Here is a 17,253-nt window from a genome sequence, read left to right on the forward strand (position 1 = left end):
AGACCTATTCCACAACCTTATAAGACCTATTCCACCTAGCCTTAAGTATGCTAGACCTATTCCACCTAACCTTATGCGTGTTAGACCTATTTCACCTAACCTTTTGTATGTTAGGCCTATTCCACCTAACCTTATGTATGTTAGACCTATTTCACCTCACCTTATGTATGCTAGACCTATTCCACCTAACCTCATATATGTCAGACCTATTCCACCTAACTTTATGTATGTTTGACCTATTCCACCTAACCTTTTGTATGTTGGACCTATTCCACCTAAACTTATGTATGTTGGACCTATTCCACCTAACCTTATGTATGTCAGACCTATTCCACCTAAACTTATGTGTATGTTAGACCTATTCCACCTAATCTTGTGTATGTTGGACCTATTCTACCTAAACTTATGGGAGCGCCTGCAGTTTACGTTGATGCGGGTGCCGTCTGCCAGTTTTCTAGTCGCGGAGAAATCGGTACTAAAATGACGAAACCATAACTAACCAAGCTGACCTAACCTAGTGCAGCATGCCCTTACCTAGCTGGGGGGGCTTTGCCCTTCCCCCTGGACCCCCCAAGAAAGATAAGAGAACATGGCGTTTCGTGTGGAACTACTTACCTTGGCAGATGGGACAATCGGCGTCACGTGGCATCAACGTAAACTGCAAACTACCCAACTTATGTATGTTGGACTTATTCCACCTAACCTTATGTATGTTAGACCTATTCCACCTACCGTTAACAGTGAAATATAGCCTTCTGAGTTGTACTATCTAAAAGAACTCATAAATGACAAACACTTTAAGGGCATCTATTTTCAACACTGATTATACAATTACCTGCGAACCTACTAAAGCCAAGAGAACATGAAGACTGTATTATATACACCTCTTGGATGGAAATTTTACATTCACTGTTGTTTAAGGTAAATCTAAAGGAGAGCTCCATCTCTTGTTTGCAGAAAAATATATATTTTTCCGATGTATTTTTTACTGATTATGCTGAAACTCATCATTAATACTGGTGGCATCAAGCAATTACACCCTTTTTCCCATCTAACAATCTTGGGGGACCCCAGTGGGAACCGGGGTTTTTGGGTGGGGGGGGGAAGCAGGAGAAAAGTAATTTCCAGGACACTACCTAACCAAACAACCACCTAACCTAACCTAGGGCGCCTGCCCCTACCTAGGCTTAGCGGGGGGGGGGCTTCGCCCCTTCTGCGACCCCTCCTTAAGGGCACTACCTTTCCTGCACACTTCATGACAATTCCGAAAAATTTGAGAGGCCATTAGGTTTTATCGCACAGAAAGGCTTTTTTGTCCAAGTCAAGACGGCACTTTTCCTTACATGTCCAGGCAAATGTGTTCAATCTTGATTAAACCGTGATTTTGGGCAAACGCTACGAGCCTTTCCATATGCCCATCATAATAGTTTGTGAAATCTCTATAATTCACTAACAATTTTCACACACTGTAGGGAAACTTTCCTGGGGAACAAAATCGGAACTTGTAGACGGTCCCGCTAATTCACTAATGGCGCTAGTGCAAGTAACGCTTAATTGGAGAAAATAGGTGTATTTGCCGAAAAAATGAACGACTTGGTAACATAAAATATTTGTCATTGGCTGAAAAAACTGTGCTTTCTTTTGTTTCAGAGAAAATTGAAACGTGCTTATTAACGATTGGATATTGTCTAATGATGTCACTTTTTGGATGGAGTTTTTTTCGTGATGTCATTCGGAAGGTGTGGTTTCCCCATGACAATTTGAGACTGCGCAGCACACAAACGAACGAACAGGAGCTCAGTAAAATAGGTGATACGACAGAAACAACGACATGAAGGACTTCGTTTTTTCATGTAGGTACAAATATTCAAGTTATGTTTTCTAGACCGATAGGACTTACCGCCATTAATTTCCTTCGTTAGAACATACTTGTATCTTCTTTCAATGTATAAACACATTTATACTAAAAATGGGCCGGAGCACTTATTAACATTTACCGTTGTTTAATTCACTGATCTTTAAGGTCTATGAGCATTCAAGAATCGAGCGCGTTCAAACCCACATGCACACACACTTAATGAGAAAAAAAAAACTGATTCAATAACTGATGTAAAATTATCCAAAGAATTTAAATGCTGCCGTATGGAAGGGGGAAAATTATATTACACTGACGGTTAAATCATTAGGAAGCAGGACACTAATACTGGGTCTACAGAATACAGTACTGTCAAAATCACGTAAATTAGCAAACCAGAATATTTTGTCTTGCTATGATTACGGCTTACCCTATTATAAGAGTTCAACAAAGCCACGGGTATTTGCAAATTTTGCGGTCTAACCAAACCAACCATACTTCTTGTGCAGAAGCCCACTGCATTAAACGCATGAAATTCAGAGTTTTCTGGAATAATTTGCTCTTCAGTGACAAGATTCCTTATTAATGTGACTTTGGTTTCTCCAAAAGTTCATATAATTTTTGGCTGCTTAAAGTCCTGCTAGACCTAGTGGGTAGTAATGGCGTCGTCAGAGTTGGTGACATGGCAATACATACATGTTACAGTAGCACATCTGAACATCGCTGCTTGCAAGGTCATGATTCAACATACACATGTTTCGAAGCTACCCTACACTGTCAACCGACTGCTTGCTGCAATAAGTTGTATTTACAAATACAGAACCTACTTACGAAGGTAATACATCGCGGGACATCTACCGCCGTCGTTGCTAACCGTCAACTGAAGTCCAGGGCCGGTTGCCAGATTGGGCTACAAGTAGCGAACTGGGCTACTTTTGAAGGCCCTGTGCTACTAAATTTTTACTTGCGACTTTTTGGGCTACTTTTAATTAAAATGAATTGGGTTACTAGTTGATATTGCTGAGTTTGCATTAAAAGTATATAGTTTGCCAGTAAGCAATGCCCTGGTTGAAAGGGTATTTCTGAGCGTAACATCTGTGACTTAGTCTAAATTGAGAAACGGAATAGGATTAGAACTTTTGACATCAATTTTGAGAATCAAAACATGTTATCTTGAAGAAAACAGGATTTGTTGCTTTTCATTCGAGCCCCCGAATTCTATGTTGACATATGATTCTTCTATATACAAAACTGATGCTGCAGTAGATGCTGATGAAGAAAATGACATTTTTGATAATCTGCAATTATGAAGAGGTGGAGTGTAGGGATGTACTACTCTGCTTTATATAGCCTGCAATTTATTAACTAATATTTTAAATATTGGTGAGTAATTCTGCTATTACATTTTTATCAAATTTCTGCAGCCGTAATGGCAATAAGCTATTGAAATAATGTTATGTCCCATAGGTATTGTAATATGTTTTTCTTAATGCAAACCAACCAGTGAAAAGAAATTGGGCTACTTTTATTAAATTCGCTACATTTAAGGCAGCTTCTCGCTACTTTTAACAATCCAGATCTGGCAACCCTTAAGCCTTGCGACTGACGAAATGTGAAAGATACCATCATGCTTCTAGCAAAAATAAATAGCTCCTGCAATTCTCTCCCGACTAGGTGTGTTCGTGAAACTTGAATCCCCATGATGGCTATTCTAGACATGAAGGACATGGTCAAAATCACTAGATTTGGTAGCATTTAAATCATGCATGTAATATGTATATCTCTATCGCTTGTAGCGCATAAGTTATAGCCAAGGTTACAGGTGTTGCAAGGAAAGGTAAGCCTCACAGAGACAAATGACAGGCGGACGTACGGGGCGGGAGGGCCGGTGGGCGGGCGGGAGGGTGCCGCGCACGCACGCACGCACCAGGGACAACCGCATGAATATAAACTATAATATCCCTGTCTCCCGTTCGACCTCCCTTTAGAGATCCAATGGCAAAAGGTCTCTCACTTACTTAATGGAGTATTTAAGCTTGAAGTAAGTCTTAAAAGACAATGTTCGCAAAGGCTTCCTTACTAATAACAATAACAAAAACAACAGATAAACAGCAACAAGAAAAACTACCAAGTAGACTGACATTCCAAGGCAATCGGCATGATTTGAATGTTATTTCAGCGCCGTTTCAATTCAATGTATAGTCATATCAACAGGTAAATATACTGTCCAATTTGCATATTATTACTCTGCAGCAATAACACCCATGGATTTGGTGTGGGTTAAATATTTACAGGAACTACACAAATGATAATTCCTTGATAATGGTAATATACTATACTGGATTATGCAAAAATTGTTTTGCACTCGGATTCATTGTGATGGCATTTTATATTGTAATTAATTAAAACAATCTGATTTTATGTAATAATATATCATGCAAAATAATACGACTATTATTTTTTCTGGCTTACACATTGTTTGTGGTATTTCAATATGTCACGCTAGATCAACAGACAAGGAGTAACGCCTCATAATATATATATATATATATATATATATATATATATATATATATATATATATATATAGATAGATAGATAGATAGATAGATAGATAGATAGATAGATAGATATATAATATATATATATATATATATATATATATATATATATATATATATATATATATATATATATATATATATATATATATATGGTGGTTAGAGAAGAGAAACGAATTATCTTACGTTTATTTACTTAATGAATTGAAACTTTACCTTGGTGACTGGTTTAATTACCCGAGAATGGACGAGCAGACCGATATGGAATTATTATATATGGGCTCCCCTCTTATAGAAAAAAAACACACTTGTATGAGACAACCAATATCACTGTATGAGAGGCTGCTGGCCGCACTTCGCTTCGGCGCCACACTAGTCGTTCCTTGGGACATATAATCCCAGCGACATGTAAAGCAATTATTCAAGTTATATGCAACACGAGTTTACAAAGGTAGAAAGTAACTACGTTGCATACACAGCATCTTGCATAGTCTAGTGGTATATAGTCCAGTACACAGTAGGTCTATGATCCGTTAAAGCAGAATAGGCCCTAACTTTCTGTAAAATTTGTAAATACTGTACACATGCAGTATAAACTACACTATAATCAGTTTATAAGTATCTAGAGTTTGCCGAAACAAAATGTTTGGCACGAGTTTGTTCAAAATTTCTAATCTTTTATGCTTCGCCGGCATTGAAAGTCGACTTAATTGAAATATGCATTACAGGATTAAAGAAAAAAGTTGTTGCTTCAAATTAACTTGATGGGGATAACAGTCTGAGGAGGATTTGCGTCAAGTGGAAGGGTATAAGGACATTATAAATCTTGAACTGCAATATCAGCACGAGTTATAATGCAAAGATGGAATATGCGTACCCAGGAAAAAAGGCACAATCAGATAACTGAACCGAGTTAACAAAACTAAACTAGAAATAATATAAGTCTATATTGGGGTGAAGTGAGCTCCAAATGTTATAATTATATTGAAAGTATATTGAAAGGGCTATACATCAAGTCTTTTGTCAGTTTGAAGGGGGGGGGGAAAGAATCGAAAACGTGAGTTCCTTGATGAAAGTAATAATCGGAAAAGGAACGAGGTCCAGATAACTACAAAAAAAAAAAAAAAGCTTTAGTAAGTCAACGTAAGAGGAAATTGCCACTAAACATACTTATGCTGATCGAAGGTATTACTTCATTTTTCGTCTGTGAAATTAAAAAAAAAAAGAAACACTTAAGGTGCATTTTGAATAAGTAATATACACCTCAGTAGCTTATGTCGTAAGAGCAAGCTTCACACTTTTATCTATAATTTATGAGTACAAGTTAAAAAGTGATAAGAAAACCGCGATAACATATCAAGGAATGTCGCCGACTGAAGCCATACTACCTGGATCCCCATATCTTATTTGGAATAGCAAACCTTTACGTTGGAGATGAGAAATCTCTTTCGAATATATAGGCACTTATAAAGAGACATATTTTGTTCCTGAGAACTCATAGTCATATCTGCTCTCAGGAGAAGCCAACGTCTTCTCACGAAAGCCTTCCACACACACACACACAAACACACACACATATATATGTGTGTTTGTGTGTCGAAAGTGAATACATGAGAACGTATTTCACAGAAATAAATGTCTGAATCACATCGAGAGTGAACCCTTGTCTTTCAGGTGAGAGCCCAGTGCATTAGCAACTCTTCCACACAAGTCATAAAAGAAGTTGGAACCTAAGTATTACGTACCTGAGGTATGCTGGGCGCTGGGCGCCTGACCGGAAAAAACCTCAGGTACCTAGTACCTGAGTAGTATATATATATATATATATATATATATATATATATATATATATATATATATATATATATATATATATATATGTGTGTGTGTGTGTGTGTGTGTGTGTTAGTGTGTTAGGGATTATGCCACTGTAATCCCGTGGTAGTAAACAATTTTTATGAGGCACTGCAACTGTGCAACATATGACATAACACAGAGGAAATATAAGTAGGTTGTATCTCCAGATAAATAAAATATCCACGATTTGCTACGATTCTGTGAAATTCCGTTAATATAATTCTGATGCCCCTTAAAAGATGGCTGTCAAATTAATAATTAAATCAATGAGAAGATCACATTCAAATCCTTCATCAATATCTTGCCTAATAGAGCATAACAAAAATATGTTCTTTCTGTGTGTGTGTGTGTGTGAGAGAGAGAGAGAGAGAGAGAGAGAGAGAGAGAGAGAGAGAGAGAGAGAGAGAGAGAGAGAGAGAGAGAGAGTGCTGGGTTTGGCTTTCTCAGGTACACTAACCGTGACCAAAGGGAGTAGTAGAAATACCTGAGCATTAAATATGCAAAACCTAAAGCAGATCTGTCCGTTCCTTACAAGGTAAAAGACAGCCTCTTAGTGATAAATAATGCAGGGGAAAAGAGAGCTCGGTAGCCACGAGATGAGTTAAACGTTTTTATATTATGATACTTTCCTTTGTGTGTGTGTGTGAGAGAGAGAGAGAGAGAGAGAGAGAGAGAGAGAGAGAGAGAGAGAGAGAGAGAGAGAGACATATACTTATACACACACACACACACACATATATATATATATACACACACACACAACAGTATGGTAATAAAGAAACCTGGTGGTGGAATGATGAAGTAAAAAAGGTGGTGAAAGCCAAAAAAGATGCAAAAAAAGATCTGGGGGAAGTATGGACATCAAGAGGATAAGGAGAGGTGCCAAAGACATAAGAAACAAGTCAAGAAGGCAGTTGCACAAGAAAAGGCACGAGCATTAAATGACATGTACAAAGAGCTGGAAACACCTGATGGGGAGAGAAAAATTCACAGAATTGCAAAGACTACTCCCATATAAAACAGGTTAAGGATGGGAATGGAGTGGTTTTATGCAACGAGGATAAGATAAAGAAGAGGTGGAAAGAATATTATGAACACCTGTTAAATGAAGAAAACCCTAGAAAAATCTTTGAAGATGGATTCCAGGACCTTGGTATGATGCATACTATTAGCAGGAAGGAAGTAAAGAAGACACTAAAGAAGATGAAAAATGGCAAAGCAACAGGACCAAGTGGAATTCCTGCAGAGGTGTGGAAGAGCCTGGGAGAAGAAGGAATAGACATGGTGTGGGACCTAACAAAGAAAATACACAGTCAGGAAAAGATACCAAAAGAATGGAGGAAAGCTTTATTGTGCCTATCCATACAGAGAAGGGTGATATCAGGATTGTGCAAACTACAGAGGAATAAAGTTTATGTCTCACACCATGAAAATCTGGGAAAGAATAATGGATCAAAGAATTAGAGAAGAAACATCTGTAGGTGAAGAACAGTTTGGTTTCATGCCAGGAGAGGAATGACAGTTGCAGTATTTGCCCTCCGATAGATGATGGAAAACCACCGGGAAAAGCAGAAAGGACTGCACATAGTATTCATAGATCTGGAAAAGGCATACGATAGAGTACCACGCCAAGAGGTTGGGAGGTGCATGCGAGTAAAGGGAACACCGGAGAAGTATGTGAGGTTGGTCCTAGATATGTATGAAGGAGCAAAAAAGCAGGTTAAAAGCAGTGTTGGCTTAACTGAATGGATCTGCTTTAAGTCCATATCTTTTTGACCAGATAATGGATGTGGTATGTCAAGGAATAAGAGATCAATCCCTCTGGTGCATGTTGTTTGCTGATGACATTGTGTTATACAGCACAACAGAAGGGTAGTGGAGTCAAAACTAGAGCAGTGGAGGAAGGTACTGGAAGACAGAGGTTTAAAGATCAGTAGGAAGAAGACTGAATACCTAAGTTTTAATGAAGATCAAGACTCCGAGATTAGTATGGAAGGGACAAGGTTGAACCAAGTACAAAAATTTAAGTATCTTGGTTGAACAGTGGCTGATGATGGAAATTTGGGCGTAGAAATAACACAGAGTGCAGGCTGGATGGAAAAATTGGAGAAAGATGTCAGGAGCCTTGTGCGACCGCAGAATTAATATATAAAGGTTAAAGGAATGGAGCAGAAACATGGCTGGTAATGAAAGTGTAAGAGAAGAAATTGGATGCGAGACGTTTCGACTCTTTCGTCCTTTACTTAGGAGACTGAAAAAATATAAAATTAAGTTTAAAAAGAAAGCTCATATAAATGACAGATGGGGATTATAAAGGAAAAATATGTACCTGGAATCCAACACAATTGAAGAATTAGTAGAACTGCCAAAACCGGGTTAAATATTTTATCTTTATTGATGTATACTGTACACAAAACACACACATATATATAAATATTTTATATTATGTATATGTATATGTATATATATATATATAAATATATATATATATATATATATATATATATATATATATATATATGTATATGTATATATATTTATACAAATATATATATATATACATATATATATATATATATATATATATATATATATATATATATATATATATATATATACATACATCCACACACATTTATGTACATATACAAAACGGTGAATCTGACCAAGGGATTCGAAGTGATGAACTTGTACAGGAGGGAAGTAAATAAATGCGCAGATCATTGAATACGAGAGAGAAATGCTTGAAGGAGAGAATAGGGGCAGGCCTAACTCACACAAATTTTGACAGGTTAATATGTAAATTTGACAATGCTCATAGAAGTTCGAACTGGCATACAGGCTTTAGGCCAAAGGAATGAAAGGGGTTGCACCCAGGGGCCGAAGGCACGCTGCAAAGAACCTTGAGTAATACCTACAGTACACCACTTGTAATACACAGAAGGCACTACCCCGCTACGGGAATATTCACAGAGGTGATAGTTAAGGATAAACAACTGCTATTCGCTGGATGATGAATGGAAAGACGCCACGAGTTGACAAGATCACAAATATATGCTTCGTCAAGCTTGTGGTAGATTACATGGTCGTATTAGTAATTAGTTTGTGTGCAAAAGGTTAAAGTTGGTCTTACATAAGGGTTTGTTAAGTTTCCATAACCGTTGACGGAAAGAAGGGAAAGGACCTGTGAGTGCAATGTTGTGGGATTATTGTTTTTCTAGGGCCCGCCTCCCATATGGCAATATAGTTAACTGTTTACACACACACACACGCACACAAAATATATATATATATATATATATATATATATATATATATATATATATATATATATATATATATATATATATATATATATATATATATATATATCACTCAATGCGAAAGAGGCTACTACTCTTGAGAATACAGCAAGCATATCTCTTATTCAGCTGCAGGAAAGACCGGCTTAATAAGAAAGTCTCTCAAGATTTTTAGAGACCTCTCTATCCTGAGAAAAATTTTCGAATTTTTTTATTCGTCCAAGTTTTGATTGTTGTTCCTCTGTCTGATCTTTAGCAGTTAATTTGCATCTTAAATTGTTGGACGTGAACTTGAGCTCCATGAAATTTCTAATCCCTGATCTTGATATTAATCTCTGGTGGCACAGTTGTTCACTTAGCTCCCTTTGCAGCTGTGTAAGATATTTCATAATTCTGATCATCCTTTGCATTCAGAACCCATACAATACCATCCGCCTTGCAGTATCAGATTTGTAGTAAACTATAAAAGTTCTGCCTTTTCTTCTGTGAGGTTCAATGCCACACAGTTTTCAAAGGTTTTGTCCCTGCCTTTTCTGCTGTGAGGTTCAATCCCACGCAGTTTTCAGAAGTTTAATTCCTACCTTTTCCGCTATGAGTTCAATGCCACGCAGTTTCCACAAGTTTTACTCCTGCCCTTTCCTCTGTGAGGTTCAGTGTCACAGTTTCCAGAATTTTTATTCCTGCTTTTTATTCTGAGAGGTTCAATGCTACACAGTTTCCAGAAGTTTTATTTCTGCATTTTCTTCTGTGAGGTTCAATGCCACACAGTGTCCAGAAGTTTTATTCCCGCCTTTTCTTCTGAGAGGTTCAATGCCACGCAGCTTCTAGAAGTTTTATTCCTGCCCTTTCTTCTGTGAGGCTCAAAGCCATACAGTTTCCACAAGTTTTAATCCTGCCTTATCTTAAGTGACGTTCAATGCCGCACAGTTTCCACAAGTTTTATTCCTGCCTTTTCTTCTGTGAGATGCAATGCCGCAGTTTCCAAAAGTTTTGCTCCTGCCTTTTCTTCTGTGAGGTTAGGTTCAATGCCGCAGTTTCCAGAAGTTTTACTCCTGCCCTTTCTTCTGTGAGGTTCAGTGCCACACAGTTTCCACAAGTTTTATTCTTGACTTTTCTTCAGTGAGGTTAAATGCCACACACTTTCTACAAGTGTTATTCCTGCCTTTTCTCCTGTGAAGTTCAGTGCCACACATTTTCCAGAAGTTTTATTCTATCTTTTCTTCTGCAAGGTTTAATGCCTCACAGTTTCCAAAAGTTTTATGTCTGCCTTTTCTTTTGTGAGGTTCAATGTCACACACTTTCCTAAAGTTTTATTCCTGCCTTTTCTTCTACGAGGTTCAATGCCACACAGTTTCCAGAACTTTTATTCCTGCCCTTTCTTCTGTGAAATTCAATGCCACACACTTTCCAGAAGTTTTATGCCTGCCCTTTCTTCCGCGAGGTTCAATGTCTCACAGTTTCCAGAAATTTCATTCCTGCCTTTTCTTCTGTGAAGTTCAGTGCCACACAGTTTCCACAAGTTTTATTCCTGCATTTTATTCTGCGAGGTTCAATGCCACACAGTTTCCAGAAGTTGTATTCCTGCCTTTTCTTCTGCGAGGTTTAATGCCACACAGTATCCAGAAGTTTTATTCCTGCCTTTTTTTCTGTGAAGTTCAGTGCCACACAGTTTCCAGAAGTTTTATTCCTGGTTTTTCTTCTGCGAGGTCCAACGCCACACAGTTTCCAGAACTTTTATTCCTGCCTTTTCTTCTGCGAAATTCAAACCCACACACTTTCCAGAACTTTTATTCCTGCCTTTTCTTCTGTGAAGTTCAGTGCCACACAGTTTCCAGAAGTTTTATTCCTGCCGTGACCAAATTTGAAATGATCTGTTTTATTCTTCGTTAAATTATTTGAACTTCAGTTTCTATGATTGTTGATCAGGTTGATATGAATCTTTCTTCAGAGTTTATTTCTTTGTTACTTTTCTTTTCTGTGCTTGGCTGCTTTTCCTATAGGGACTTTTTCAATTTGTGTTGCATCTTGGCATTCAACAGTAATAATACTTGTTAAAATAGTACTGTTTAAGTTTCAAGTGATGCTGTATCTTCAGTCGTTAAATATGGAGTATAATTTCAAATGAAGTTGCTTTTTGGTCTTCTGCCCTCCCGTATATATAAATCAGTGCATATATATATATATATATATATATATATATATATATATATATATATATATATATATATATATATATATATTAGTGACTCAGTTATACATACATATATATGTGTGTGTATATATATATCTATGTGTGTGTGTGTGTATAACTGAATCACTAATATATGGAAAGTGATGAATATATAAATAAAGACAAAATCCACGAAGGAAAGAGAAACAATGGAGTGCTGCGGGGCCTTTCGACTGTTGTCCTTTACTTAGCAGTCGAAAGGCCTTGCAGCACTCTGTTGCTTCTCTGTCCTTCGTGGATTTTGTCTTATATATATATATATATATATATATATATATATATATATATATATATATATATATATATATATATATATATATATATATATATATATATATATATATATATATATATATATATATATATATATATATATATATATATATATATATATATATATATATGTAATGCTCTCTTAACTTCGACAGGTATATGTATGTATGAGTGGCATTAGACTTTTATCCTTCTTGTGGTTGGGTCGGCAACACGACCTTGTCCCGATAATTCGGATGCGGGTTCGAATCCTGCTGCGAACGGTACAATTTCTTCATATTCTTTCATTTAGGTCTGAGATTTTGTAGCGACAAGAGTACCCAAACAGTGTAAAGAGTGTGAGAAGCTAATAGGCCATTGTCGTTATTACAATTAAATATGTATCTGGTAAAAAGTGACCCGTAGAGTGTGTGTATGTGTGTGTATATATATACATATATATATGCGTATATATATATATAATATATGTATATATGTATATATAATGTATTTATATATATCTACACACATATTTATATATACAGTACATATATATATATATATATATATACATACATACATATATATATATATATATATATATATATATATATATATATATATATATATATATATATATATATATATATATATATATACATATACACAGACAGTCACACCAGAAAAACTCGTAATAACAACTCCTGGAAAACCTTGTTTAGAAGATCAAATGTTATGTTTGCCCACAAGTATAAGCAACGTGAATATCGGCGTCACGTATGGATAAAAGATAAGTGAGGTAAGTGATCGGAAATGAAATGTCAAATGACACGAACAAAGTATGAACAAATGAAAGCGAATGAACTCAGCTGTGAGTAAGTTTTTCTGTTTCATAAAGAGAATCGAGCCGGATATAAATTAGCAAAGTTACAGAACGAAGCAAAAGAATATTATATAAAGTTAAAGGTCCTTTCAATAAGGATTAACTTAAAAAAACACATCACAGAGTTCTGGAAATGCAGAAGAATGAAAGGATATATAGAAAAAATACCGGAGATTACCCACACAAATAGTGCACGTAATAGAAATTAAGGAAAACAATGGAAGGGTTTTGTTTCACTGTACCTTATTGAGCCATTCAACCCTCTGATGATCCGGGGTGCTCAGCTGTAAACAAACAATGGCGTTAATTACAGGTATTAAAATGAGGTATTAACAATATTAACAATAGAATTTTGATCACAAAAAATACTTCAACCTTCAATGCTTGAGCTCTCAATGCTTACGTATCAAGAGCGAAACATAACACATACAAACACACACACACACTATATATACATACATGCATACATACACAAACACACACACATATATATACATATAGATAATATATATAAATTCATATATATATATATATATATATATATATATATATATATATATATATATATATATATATATATATATATATATATATATATATATATATAAAAGTTGCTAAGTATTCACCCTATGGTACCACAAACTGAGACGAGAAAAAAATAGATGCCTAAGCTTTTGAGTCCCTTTATTATTATTATTATTATTATTATTATTATTATTATTATTATTATTATTATTTGAGAGCCCTGGGTTCGATCCCTAGTGAGCTAGAAATTTATTTTTATTACATATTACACAAGCGACTCTGTGTTGATTAGTCCCACCACGTTCACTCAGAAGGGTTCGAATACAATATATCCATAAGGTCAACGTTGGTTCGGGACTCTGGAAAAAAAAAACTCGCTGTTATGTAAGGTGTGTAGCATGCCAGGTAATGCCTAAGGTACATATATACTTAAGTCCCAACTACTTTTATTACCTGTGTGGGTCAGTAAGTAGCATCCTTGGCTTTTAATCTGAGAGTCCTGAGTTTCATTATGATGTAAGTTACAGAATCTTTATTATTATTTTTTTTTCTAGTTATAAGCCTCATTAACTGGAGAGTTCAACACTCCACAACATTATAGTCATGTGTTATTCATCTATTTACACTTTACATATGTGCCCAAACATCTTAATTGAACTGGAATATAAAATTTAGGCCAAGGGCCAAGCCCTGGGACCTATATGAAGTCATTCAACGGTGAAAGGGAAATTGAGAGTAAAAGTATTTTAAGGGGGTAACATGAGGAAAACCTCGCAGTTGCACATTGAAACATTACTAAGAGAGGGTGGAAAGTAAGACGGAAGAAAATATGAACGGAAGTACAGAAAAAAGAATCAAATGGGTGGCAGCTAGGGGCCAAAGGAGACTGCAAAGACCCACAAGAATACCTACGGGGCACCTCGTTAGGTGCACTGACGGCCCAACCCACCTTAGGGCTAAACATCTCAATGGCCGAGTTGGTGTGAGGGTTATAAAGAAGATTAGTTAACATTTTCATAATCCTTTTCCATCTCGTTGTCTTTCTTACCTCCATCTTTGCTGTCATTCCGTCAGTTTATATTTTGTTTTTATAGCATGTAGGGTTTTCATTGACTACTTTTTTTTCAGGCTTTTGTTTTTATTGTCAACGATGACCACCGCCTGTTCTTGGTAAGAATTTATACATTTATTACCATTTTCGTTATACTGATTATCCTTGTATTTCCCCTGGGTTTTTTCACATTCCTCTGTAATTCGCTATTTGAGTGAGTGCCTTTTCCTAACTTTCTTGTAAAGTCTAAGTCTTAGCTGTTTGAACATCACTGGCAACAAAAACAAGTTTAGTGATATAATGACATCTTCATCATCACCGTAAATTATTACAGTGATGGTTACAGCCAGTCAGGTGGATGTTATGACCAAGATATAGGATAGAATACAGAATTTAGGCCAAAGGCCAAGCGCTGGGCTCTATGAGGTCATTGAGCGATGGAACGGAAACTGACACTAAAAAGGTTCCAAAGGTGTAACAGGAGGAAAACCTCGCAGTTGCACAATGAATCAATTGTTAAGAGATGTTGAAAAGTAAGATGGCCAAGAAATAAAAGCAAATATAGAAGAAAGCAACATGCGCTGAAATTTCACAACGAAGTATGCTATTACTGCACTTTCTACAGACTTACAACACGAAACCGAATATTCCTGGAACACTTTGCAAAATACCCATTTCGGCCTAAAGGTAGAACCAAAATAAATTGATGTCTCCCACTTTAAAAAGACTTCAGTTAAAAGTTATGATATATGCAAACTGACCAAACGCTCGCTTTATAATTTACCCAACGGGGAACACGGTGCCCAAGCCTGTGAAGCAAAAGAAGCAAAGCATTTTCGTCCATCCCTTCCACGGCAAGTCTGTCGTCGAGTGAGGTCCCTGACTCCAGGGCGGAGGCGTAACAAGCGACAACAAAAGCCAGCAGGGCCAGGCCAGCGTACGAGATGAAGGACACGAGCACCAGCGTGCCGAACTCGAAGGCGAAGCGCACGCCCACTTCGCAAACCATCGACAGCGATATCCGGAATTCCGGATTCGACGGGAGGGTTGGAATGCCGGAAGCTTCGCTCTTCTCTTTCGCCGGTTTGAGGGGTACTTCCACTTCGCGGAGGATCCGGTAGGCAACGACGCAAGCCAGCACTCCTGGGCTGCGGTCAGCAATCAGGTAAACGCAAAGAGAACTTGAGAAATACTTCAGGAACACCAAGAGATCGAACCAAGGGAGCATAGCGTCTACGGCACACACCACCTCGTTTAATTTTTCACCGAGTTTCTCAGACAAGGTCTGCCTTTTGCCTGGCCGCAAGCGCTGCTTCATTTTGATGTTAATACCTTGTCTACGAATAATATCTGTTCAGTATAGTCAAAAACTAGCTCCTCTCTTGGGGCACCTCACTGGAATTATATAACAGCCGGCGTTCTACATCCTTTTATTTTCCCAATACCAGTCACAGCACAAACTGAGATGTTAAATTTGCACAACAAAAGGTCTTCATAAACCATCAATGGAACAGAATAAAACACAACGCACGAGCTTTAACAGACACTGACACATACTAGGAAAGGTATTCGGAGCTAAGCATCGCACAGCACTACGAACAAGTCTTATCTGCAGTATCTTATCGCAGACTGACGTATTTGGTACAAAAGGTTAATAAAAATCTTACACTAAAAACCATGCTTAACGAATATGACTTATTACAATTGGTCTTATCATGAAACAAAAAATCAAATGAATAAAAAATCAAAACCTGAAGTGATGATGATTCACAGTTTAACGTAGACAGGTTTCATTCGAGAAATATTACAACCTCAAGGTCAGATGTCACTGTCATTCATTATCACCGACTCCCCATCTCCTCACCATCAAAGGCCGCTACTATTACTTTTACTACTTCTTCTTCTTCTTCTTCTTCTTCTTCTTCTTCTTCTTCTTCTTCTTATTATTATTATTATTATTATTATTATTATTATTATTATTATTATTATAATGGACTCAACAGCATAATGGAAACCCAACACCAGCAGTAGTATCACTGGCTAACAGGAGAACAAGGAATTTTGCATTTATTGTAACTAAAACAATGAGGCCACTGAACACTTTGTACGTCTTATTTAATTACCCAATTATTAGTTTAGTAAGCAAATTTCAAGTCTTTAATGGAAATAAGTAAAATAAGTGTACTTAACTCATCAGTAAAATATCACACTAAATGTAAAACTTTTACTCTAAGAAAAGGTAGTTTACAGATGAACTGTAACTTGGCAAGGGAGTAAATTTAATCAGTAAATAAAATGAACTGTCCAATTCTCAAAGGGTCGTCTATAATCAGTAAACAAAGGAAATAAAACATCTGGAAGGAGTTCTATATCAGCGAAAAAAAAAACAAGTGAAAAATGCGCCAAAGTTCCTTCGGCGCAATCGAGTTTTCCGTACAGCGTACAATGGCCTATGAATCAGCCGCCGCCAATTTTTCAACCACGGCCCGGTGGTGGCCTGTCCTATAGCGCTGCCATACGCACGATCATGGCTTACTTTAACCTTAAATAAAATGAAAACTACTGGGGCTAGAGGGCTGCAATTTGTTATGTTTGATGACTGAAGGGTGGATGATCAACAAACATACCGATTTGCAGCCCTTTAACCTCAGTAGTTTTTAAGATCTGAGGGCGGACAGAAAAAGTGCGGACGGACAGACAAAGCCATCTCAACAGTTTTCTTTTACAGAAAACTAAA

At 36.8% G+C, this 17,253-nt stretch overlaps 1 protein-coding gene across 2 annotated transcripts in view; it reads right to left on the minus strand.

Annotated features, from left to right (window-relative positions):
• LOC136850693 (extended synaptotagmin-2-like) overlaps positions 1-17,253 on the minus strand; it is a 56,400-nt gene that overhangs the window by 37,138 nt on the left and 2,009 nt on the right. The window contains exons 1-2 of one of the 2 annotated variants that reach the window (XM_067124505.1): positions 15,301-16,150; positions 13,183-13,224 (exon numbers count right to left, since the gene is read on the minus strand). In XM_067124505.1, the coding sequence (XP_066980606.1) occupies positions 13,183-13,224; positions 15,301-15,834 (576 nt within the window). In that variant the 5' untranslated portion in view covers positions 15,835-16,150. Of the gene's footprint in view, positions 1-13,182; positions 13,225-15,300; positions 16,151-17,253 lie in introns of those variants that run through there. The other variant, XM_067124506.1, reaches the window with a different exon arrangement.

Source organism: Macrobrachium rosenbergii, chromosome 22 (assembly GCF_040412425.1).
Source record: "Macrobrachium rosenbergii isolate ZJJX-2024 chromosome 22, ASM4041242v1, whole genome shotgun sequence".
Classification (NCBI taxonomy): domain Eukaryota; kingdom Metazoa; phylum Arthropoda; class Malacostraca; order Decapoda; family Palaemonidae; genus Macrobrachium; species Macrobrachium rosenbergii.